The 10,324-nt window shown below is 47.7% G+C and overlaps 1 protein-coding gene across 1 annotated transcript in view; it reads right to left on the reverse strand.

Annotated features, from left to right (window-relative positions):
* Positions 1–1,940: 1,940 nt before the first annotated feature.
* The window catches only part of LOC109924375 (GRB2-related adaptor protein 2-like), a 39,339-nt gene continuing 30,955 nt past the window's right edge, over positions 1,941–10,324 (reverse strand). Inside the window, exons 2-4 of the mRNA XM_048617382.1 lie at positions 9,621–9,831; positions 6,637–7,101; positions 1,941–2,206 (exon numbers count right to left, since the gene is read on the reverse strand). Coding sequence (XP_048473339.1) covers positions 2,027–2,206; positions 6,637–7,101; positions 9,621–9,831 — 856 coding nt within the window. The 3' untranslated portion in view covers positions 1,941–2,026. The remainder of the gene's footprint in view (positions 2,207–6,636; positions 7,102–9,620; positions 9,832–10,324) is intronic.

A 10,324-nucleotide genomic window follows, 5' to 3' on the forward strand; every position in this document is an offset into this window, starting at 1 on the left:
TTCACTGTGTAGTGGCTGTGAGAATGAGTCACCAACTATCCCACTGGACAGCTGGAAAGTTGCCTATTCTTTGCCCAATTTAGCAAACAATGTTTTGAGGCAAAGGAAGATCCCATTGTCTCTCTCTGTCAAAACCCGTAGCTCCTGAGCTGCAGATTCAGATTCAGTTCTGACGCAGGGAGCTTCAGAAAGAAGCCTTTACAGAGAATCAGTGACCATTTCACACCCCTTTAGTGTTTCTGTGTTTCAACAAAAACAACTTGTAATTGTGCAGCATTTTAAGGAGAACGAGAACAGCTGAAGCTGCAAATTCCTGGGAGTGCGATCAAACAGAAGGAGAATCTCACCAGCATTCCGAGCCAGACAGATATAGAGTCATACAGCATGGAAACAGACCCTTCGGTCCAACACGTCCGTGCTGACCAGATGTCCTAAAGTGATCTAGTCCCATTTGCAAGAGGACTGTAGCAGGGTTCAAACCGACTGTGTCTGAGCAAACACATGTCCACACAGCCATGGGCTTAACGCAAGGGGAAGGTCAAACTGGATCACAGAGATATTTACAATGTTCCTCCCATTGAACAGCTGGATTGTTTCCTCAATATGACTCAGAAACACACTCACGGGTTCCTGATTGGCAGGTGACCAAGTGTGAATTCAATCTGATTTCGCAATAAACACCTTAGGAAGGAATTGATTTCAGCAACATCCCACAAACTTGATTGGTTTATGGTCAGCCAGAAAAATGGGACCTGAGACCATTCTAAAGTAAGACCCTCTGACAGTGCGGCGCTCCCTCGGCACTGACCCTCCGACAGTGCGGCGTTCCCTCGGCACTGACCCTCCGACAGTGCAGCTCTCCCTCAGCACTGACCCTCCGACAGTGCGGCATTCCCTCGGCACTGACCCTCCAACAGTGCGGCGTTCCCTCGGCACTGACCCTCCGACAGTGCGGCGCTCCCTCAGCACTGAACCTCCGACAGTGCGGCGCTCCCTCAGCACTGACCCTCCGACAGTGTGGCGCTCCCTCAGCACTGACCCTCCGACAGTGCCCACTCCCTCAGTACTGACCCTCCGACAGTGCGGCGCTCCCTCAGCACTGACCTTCCGACAGTGCGGCGCTCCCTCAGCACTGACCCTCCGACAGTACGGCACTCCCTCAGCACTGACCCTCCGACAGTGCGGCGCTCCCTCGGCACTGACCCTCCGACAGAGTGGCGCTCCCTAGGCACTGACCCTCTGGCAGAGTGGCACTTCCTCAGCCCTGACCCTCCGACATACGGCGCTCCCTCAGCACTGACCCTCCGACAGTGCTGCACTCCCTCAGCACTGACCCTCCGACAGTGCGGCGCTCCCTTGGCACTGACCCTCCAACAGTGCAGCATTCCCTCAGTACTGACCCTCCGACAGTGCGGTGCTCCCTCTGTAGTGCACTGTCGAGCGTCAGATAAGATCATCTGTTTAAGACTCTACGGAGGGATGTGAACCCATTACTTTCTGAGAGACAAGAGTACATCTCACTGAACCATGGCTGATAGCCAGCAATGAATTTTCAGAGAGATTATGTTTTGTGAGGACACAAGCCATGAACTCTGATTGAGACAGCTCGCTGCGCAGTATTGTGAATGGGATCCTTGCTTCCTTCTTCCTGGAGACTGCTGTTTCTTACCCTCTGACCCACTTTGCATGCCTTTTGTAAGTTGGGCAGAGTAAACCCAGGAAGGTTGGATGGATCAGCACTTGTTAGGAATTCCCAGCCTGTGTCTGGCGAAATAAAAACCACTTTCCTTGGGAATGAAGTGCAGGGAAATGCCATTGAGGGCGATGATTTTAAATTGTGTTGGAGGGCTCGATGGGCTGAAGGGTTTACTTCTGTACATGAATCAAAACTGGGTTGGACATTGTGATTGAGGGACTGCGTACAAATGACAAAGTCAGTGTTAATTCAAGAACAAATATTTTATTAACCACAACAGTAGGGAGTGAGAAAGAAAACAACAACTTTCCAGAGGCCAAGTGGAGGTTGTCACCGATTAATTGGTGCCACGTAGTTACTTGGGAATAAACCGACCCTTCCCCATAAACAGCCCTTCCACCACGAGGGGTCTGTGCTGTCCAAGACCTCGATAATGTCTCCATTCTTAAACTCCAGCTCGTCGTCTGCCTCTGCTGTGAAATCGAACAGTGCCTGAACCCTCCGAGGTTTCTGCAAGAGGGAGGAACCTTCGAGTGAGAAACCGTTTCGATGATGGAATGACAGTCACCATATGGTAAAACCCCCCACCCCCACACCCCATGGCTCCCTGCCCCAGCGACACTGTGATTTTGAAGATTTCCTCACACGTTTTTATTCCCCTTGCTTGCAAACCCCTCCATGACCTCACCCTCTCCCCTACCTTCCTCCTCTCCCACACATCCCCTGTGTTCATCCAACTCTGGCCTCTGGCTCATCGCCAGGTTTTATCGTTCCATCACTTCAGCTGCTTGAAACCAACGTTCTGGAACTCCCCGCTGAAACCTCTTTACCTGTCCTTTCCCCCCTTATTCCCTTCCTCTCCTCAGCACATGCCTCTTTGACTAAGCTTTTGGTCATTTCACCGAACACGTCCTGATGGGAGTTGCCATCACCTGTTCTTTGATTTACATTGCTCTCCTGTGACTGGTTGACTGTCTGTCTATTTCTTACAACCTGTACAGATCCATCGTAGGGATTAAAAAGTCTCTGCTGTATCTATTACACTGACAAAACAGCCAGAGGGGAATTGAGAAAACATTTTTTCACACAGGGATCTGGAATTTCCTGCCTTGAAATAGCGCAGAAACAGACCCTTTGGCCCAACCAGTCCATGCCATCCATAATCCCAAACTAAACTAGTCCCACCTCCCTGCATTTGGCCCATATCCCTCCAAACCTTTCCTATTCATGAACTTATTCAAATGTCTTTTAAATGTTGTAACTGTAGCCGCCTCCATCATTTCCTCTGGAAGTTCATTCCACACACGAACCACCCTCCGTGTAAAAAAGGCAGATCCAATAGGAACTTTCACAAGGGGAATGGGATAATTAGCTGGAGAGGGAAAGTTTGAGGGCTGTGGGGAAAGGGCAGGGGCAATATGGCAAGTGAGATCATTCTACCAAAGTGCCAGTACTGCCACCAATGGGCTGAATGGACTCTTCCTGTGCTGTGTGTTTCTCAGTCTCTGTGAATCTGAATCAGCTATTTATCGGATTTATCCTCTCGTGAAAGTTCCTGTTGCACCTACCTTTTCAGGCAGCACATTCCAGATCCCTGTGTTAAAGAATGATTTCTCGTTTCCCCTCTGGCTGTTTTGTCAGTGTAATAGATACAGTAGAGACTTCTTAATCCCTGCAATGGGTCTGTACAGGCTCACTGCGTTGCTGACAGGTTTTGACAATGGGTTACAAGGAGCATACTGAATGTTGGAAAAACACAGTTGGCGAGCCACAGAAGGAAAACCCAGGCTTCATGTGGACCTTCACCTTGAACTGGCAACGTCATTTCCAAGTTAAAATCAGGACTCACAGCGATAGGGAGAACACAAAGGTACCTGAGGGAGGGATGGTGGGAAAACAGAGAGAGAGAGAGAGAAATGAAACACAAAACGTAGTTAGTGACAGGATGACAAAAATATTGAGACAGAGCAAATAGACGAAGCTAAGGTGCAAAAGAGGGAGTGGCTCCAAGAAAAAGAGAAGGACACTGAGGCAGAAAGAAATGCAAATGAAAGATTGAGAGAGTGTGCAAGGGAGAATTTTCACGATATTAACAGAGAAACACGGGATAGATAAAGATAAATTATTTCCACTGATTGGGGATTCTAGAAGCCGGGGGCATAGTCTGAGAATTAGGGCCAGACCATTCAGGAGAGATGTCAGGAAGCACTTCTACAGACAAAGGGTGATAATTGTTTGCAATTCTCTTCCATAAACAGCACTTTGTGTTAGATCACTCATTAATTTTAAACCTGAAATAGATAGTTTTGTTAAGCAAACGTAAAGTTATTAAGGTCAGAGCATTGAGTACAGGAGATGCAACATCATGTTACAGCTGTACAGGTTATTGGTAAGGCCACATTTGGAGTACAGTGTACCATCTGCCCTGCTGTAGGAAGGATGTTATTAAACTGGAAAGGGTGCAAAAAAGATTTACAGGGATGTTACTGAGTCTGGAAGGTCTGAGATATAAGGAGAGGCTGGATAGCCTGGGATTTCTTTCCCTGGAGTGTTGGCGGCTGAGGAGGGGTGACATTATAAAGATTTATATAATCATGAGGGGCATGGATAAGGTCTTTTCCCCAGGGTAGGGGAGTCCAAAACTAGAGGGCATAGTTTAAAGTGAGAGGGCAAAGCTTTAATAGGGACCTGACAGGCAACTTTTTCATGCAGAGGGTGCTGTGTGCAAGGAACAAGTTGCCAGAGGAACTGTTAGAGGTGAAATGCAATTATAACATTTGAAAGACATTTGGGCATATACCCTGAAAGGAAAGGTTGAGAAGGATATGGGCCAAACACAGGCAAATGGGACTAGTTCAGTTTAGGAAACCTTGTCAGCATGGACAAGTTGGGCTGTAGGGCCCATTTCCATGCTGTATGGCTCTATAGGTATGTGGAGTTAGGCCACAGATCAGCCATGATCTCACTGATGGAACAGGCCTGAGGGGCTGAATGGCTTACTCCTGTTCCTATGTTCCTAGAGAGAGGCAGAAAAAAAACAGGCTTGAACAGGAGGAGATAAAAACAGAGAGTGATAATGTAACAGAGCGAAACAGAGAGACTCACAGGATCGAGAGAAAACTGTAGGATCTCAGAATGGGATCTGAGTGATTGAGGGTCTTAGGGAAGACCAGGATCTGCCCTAAGGTATTGCCAAATTGTTTTCACAGGATGAGAGTGTCACTGGCTAGTCAGCATTTATTGTCCATCCCTAATCGCCCAGAGGGCAGTTAAGAGTCAACCACATTGTTGTGGGTCTGGAGTCACATGTAGGCCAGACCAGGTAAGGATGGCAGTTTCCTTCCCTAAAAGACACTAGTGAACCAGATGGGGTTTGATGACAATGGATGATAGATTTATGGTCATTATCACAGATATGAACCTTCAGTTCCAGAATTAACACATTATTATTATTTTAAAAATTCATTTGCGGGATGTGGGCGTTGCTGGCCGGGTCAGCATTTATTGCCCGTCCCTAGTTGCCCCTTGAGAAGGGGTGGGGGTGGGCTGCCTTCTTGAACCACTGCAGCCCACCTGCAGTTGGTTGACCCACAATGCCCTTGGGGTGGGAATTCCAGGATTTTGACCCAGCGACAGTGAAGGAACGGCGATATATTTCCAAGTCAGGATGGTGAGTGACTCAGAGGGGAACTTGCAGGGGATGGTGTTCCCATGTATCTGCTGCCCTTGTCCTTCTAGTTGGAAGTGGTTGTGGGTTTGGAAAGTGCCTGAGGGTCTTTGGTGAATTTCTGCAGCGCATCTTGTAGATAGTACACACTGCTGTTACTGAGCGTCAGTGGTGGTGGGAGTAGATGCTTGTAGATGTGGTGCCAATCAAGTGGGCTGCTTTGTATTGGATGGTGTCAAGCTTCTTGAGTGTTGTTGGGGCTGCACCCATCTAGGCAAGTGGGGAGTATTCCATCACACTCCTGACTTGTGCCTTGTAGATGGTGGACAGGCTTTGGGGAGTCAGGAGGTGAGTTACTCGCTGCAGTATTCCCAGCTTCTGGCCTGCTCTGGTAGCCACTGTGACGGTTTCTGGTCAATGGTAACTCCCAGGATGTTGATAGTGGGGGATTCAGTGATGGTAACACCATTGAATGCCAAGGGGCGGTGGTTAGATTGTCTCTTATTGGTGATGGTCATAGCCTGGCATTTGTGTGGCGCGAATGTCACTTGTCACTTGTCAGCCCAAATCTGGACATTGTCCAGATCTTGTTGCACGTGAACATGGACTGCTTCAGTATCTGAGGAGTTACGAATGGTGCTGAACATTGTGTAATCATTGGCAAACATCCCCATTTCTGACCTTATGATGGAGGGAAGGTCACTGATGAAGCAGCTGAAGATGGTTGGGCCGAGGACACTACCCTGAGGAACTCCTGCAGAGATGCCCTGGAGCTGAGATGACTGACCTCCAACAACCACGACCATCTTCCTATGTGTCAGGTATGACTCTAACCACCAGAGCGTTTGCCCCTGATACCCATTGATTCCAGTTTGGAAAGGGCTCCTTGATGCCACACTCGGTCGAATGCAGCCTTCATGTCACGGGCTGTCACTCTCACCCTCACCTCTACAATTCAGCTCTTTTGTCCATTTAATTAACATATTTCATCAGTTGCTGTGGTAGGATTTGAAACCTGTGCCCCCAAACAATTAGCCCAAGGTGTGGAATTACTAGCCCAGTGACATTACCATCACATCACTGCCTCCTGTAATGTCTCTACTTCTGTTTAACATTAGCCTGGCTTTTGCAGAGGCACAGCAGCTCACATCCTGTTGCTACTCACAGGGTCTTTGTCAGCTCCCTCTGTGCACATGCACCTCTAAACCTACAGACCCTCATCCAGCCAGGGGTTCAATCCCACCACCTCTGATAAACCTAAGATCAGACTTACCGGTGCTGGTGGGCTCTCGTTGACTTTCCTGGCCACAAGCGGTTCCTGGATAGGGGGCTGTGGGCTGGAAGACTGCCTGAATCTTGGGGACACATCATTGAATGATGGCTGAGAGTTGAGACCTTTTCGGAACATTGACGAGGGGTCAGAGAAATGTGCGCTGGGCCCTGGTGGGATGGCCGGTCGTGGGTCTGGTACTCGGGATTCTGGCATCCGGAAATCTGGAATCCGGGAATCTGGCATTCTGGAATCTTGCATTCGGGCATTAGACATTCGGAAATCTGACATTCGGGGATCTGGGAATCGGGGATTCGACGTTCGGAAATCTGGGAATCGGGGATTAGACATTCGGGGATCTGGGAATCGTGGATTAGACATTCGGGGATCTGGCAATTGGGGATTAGACATTCGAGAGCTCATCATTCGTGGATTTGCCATGCGCGAGTCAGGATGACTAAAACCTCCCTGGAAAAGAAATAATCATTTAAGTCCTTTGTATTTTAAATCATTTACATACAGAAATATCATGCACATTATTGAAACTGTCACACATCTGCGCATTTCAGTCAACTTCTGGACACACTTTCTTGATGAAAGTGCCTACCTGAACATTTGAAATGGGAATATTGTAAGTAAACAGTTGTTGGTAACAGTGTAGTTGCAGGCTCTGACCAGTTGGTGGCACTGAGGAGTGAGCTTCTGAAGTTTCTTCCCCAATTCATGTGACGAATTTCTGTAGAAAAATTGTCTTCATCCGGTAACACCCCTGTACCCCCGCAGCCCCTACAGATGCTGGGCTCCTCTAATTCTGACCTCTTGCAAATTGACAACTTTTATCACTTCACCAGTAATGATTGGTTTAGTTATCCAAACCTTAAACTTTGGAATTCATTCTTTAAACCTCTCCCTGTCCCTCCATTTCTTGAAGATGCTTCTTTATTCACCTGCCCTAATGTTTCCTGAGAGTTTGAGTCAATTTAATTACGTTCTGGTGAAATGCCTTAGAGCCTTTTAATGATGTCTGAATTGTAAAATACATCAGTCCCAGTTTTTTTTGTCTACCTCATTGGGCCATTCAAGAGGCTATTAGATCAGTATTTGGATAAAAAGAATGTGCAGGAGTGGAAGAAGGCAGGAGATTGGTACAAGGTAATGATGCCCATTTTTTGACTTGATAGAGGTGTAAAAAATGATCAGAGGTATAGATAGAGTAGACAGCCAGAGACTTTTTCCTAGGGTGGAGGTAGCTATTACGAGGGGGCATAGTTTTAAAGTGAGTGGAGGTAGATATAGGGGAGATGTCAGAGGTAGATTCTTTACTACGAGAGTGGTCGGGGCGTGGAATGCATTTCCGGAGAGGGTAGTGGAGTCGACCTCATTAGGGGCATTTAAGCGACTATTAGATAGGCATATGGATGATAGTATAAGGTAGGGGTGGAGGTTAGATAAACCTTAGGTTTAGGGTAAAAGTTCGGCACAACATCGTGGGCCGAAGGGCCTGTACTGTGCTGTACTGTTCTATGTTCTATGTTCTATTTGGTCAGCATGTGGAGACACACAATGGGCTGAATGATTCCTTCCGCACTGTAATAATTCTGTAATTTGTGTTTATAGGATCTGCTCATGGCAAACATTCAACAAAAAATATTCTGTTTAGTCTGACAGTTTCCTCCTCACTTTAATTTTTTTTAATTCATTCACATGGACATTGGCATCTCTGGCTAGGCCCAGCATTTATTGTCCATCCTTAATAGCCCAAAGGACTGTTAAGAGTCAAACACATTGCTGTGGGTCTGGAGTCACGTGTAGGCCAGACCAGGTAAGGATGGCAGATTTCCCTCCATAATGGACAGTAGTGAACCAGATGGGATTTTCCAACAACCAATAACGGTTTCATGGTCATCTTTAGACTCTTAAAGCCAGATTTTTATTGACTTAAAACTTTACCATCTGCTGTAGTGGGAGTCAAACCTGTGTCCCCAGAACATTACCTGGGTCTGTGGATTAATAGCCCAGTGATAATACCACTAGGGCCATCGCCCCCTCTATGTAGGCAGCCAAATGGCCAAACGTGTCTGCAGAAAGTGAGTCACTTTAAAATAAATATTTATTTGGAATGATCTGGAAATGGGATGCAGTGGGTTTTACCCATCTTCGCTTTATTTCACAATCAGATGGACCTTTATACTCTCCAGTATCACCGGACCCAGCCTGCCCCAACAGACCCTCAGCTTAGGCCAGTGGCCACCAACTGCACCGTGCCCCCCCACCCCCCCACCCTCCAACAACTAACTGATGGGTATCAGCCCCAACTCCTTGCTGAGGGAATGACCAAATCCACAAGGAGTGTTGGCTCAGGATAAATATTGGTCCAAACATACACCCTGTCCTTTCTAAATTGAAGTCATTCATCCTTAGAATCTAAAGAGAGGGCAGCAGGACCTCAGTTTAATATTACACCTGAAAGACATTATCAGAAACATTCACTACTGACCCTCCCACAGCGCGGCTCTCCCTCAGCACTGACCCTCCGACAGTGCGGCACTCCCTCAGCACTGACCCTCCGAGAGTGCGGCACTCCCTCAGCACTGACCCTCCGACAGTGCCCCCCTCCCTCAGCACTGACCCTCCGACAGTGCGGCGCTCCCTCAGTACTGACCCTCCGACAGTGCGGCACTCCCTCAATACTGACCCTCCGACAGTGTCCCCCTCCCTCAGCACTGACCCTCCAACAGTGTGGCGCTCCCTCAGCGCTGACCCTCCGACAGTGCGGCGCTCCCTCAGCGCTGACCCTCCGAGAGTGCGGCACTCCCTCAGCACTGACCCTCCAACAGTGCGGCACTCCCTCAGCACTGACCCTCCGACAGTGCGGCGCTCCCTCAGTACTATGCTGGGATGTGTGTATGGAATCTGAGCTGAAATGTCTGTGATGAGAATGTGGCGTGAGACCTGCTCCCTCCACCTTGACCCACACCTTGAATTACCTTTGTTTCTTTTTTGGACTCCCGCAGGTAGATCTGTGTTGTTTTGGAGATCGAGCTGACTTTGTAATATTCCACCAGCTTGTTCAGGGAGTCAAATTTCTCCGACCACAAGAAATAGTGTCCTTTACCATCGCGCAGCACCTTAAAATGCTGAACGTCCTCCTCATGCCTGAGGGAAAAAATATCCAGTTTCCAGTTCAGAGAGTGAATTCTATTTTCTTACTTGGTCACAGAATGTGGTCATTGCTGGTAAAAGCCAGATTTATTAGCTCATCTCTAATTCCGTGTGCATGGCTAAGTTATTACAGCAGGTTTTTTGATTTGATTTATTATTGTCACACGTACATAGGTACAGTGAAAAGTTTTGTTTTGCACGCAGTATAGGTAGATACAAAGTGCATTAGTGCTGGGAGCACAAAGCAAGGTATATAATGTTACAGCTGCAGAGAAGGTGAACAGAAGGCAAGATCAACATTAAATTTAAAATTTGAGAGGTCCGTTCAGAAGTCTGATAACATTCTGAAGGTTGTTAAGAGTTGACCACATTGCTCCAGGTTTAATCTCACGTATGAACAGGAGCAAAAATAGACTATTCAGAACATCAGCATAAATGGGTTAACACAGTGTGGAGCTGGAGGAACACAGCAGGCCAGGCAGCATCAGAGGAGCAGGAAAGCTGACGTTTCTGAAGAAGGGTCCCGACC

Source organism: Rhincodon typus, chromosome 37, assembly GCF_021869965.1.
Source record: "Rhincodon typus isolate 14 chromosome 37, sRhiTyp1.1, whole genome shotgun sequence".
Classification (NCBI taxonomy): Eukaryota; Metazoa; Chordata; class Chondrichthyes; order Orectolobiformes; family Rhincodontidae; genus Rhincodon; species Rhincodon typus.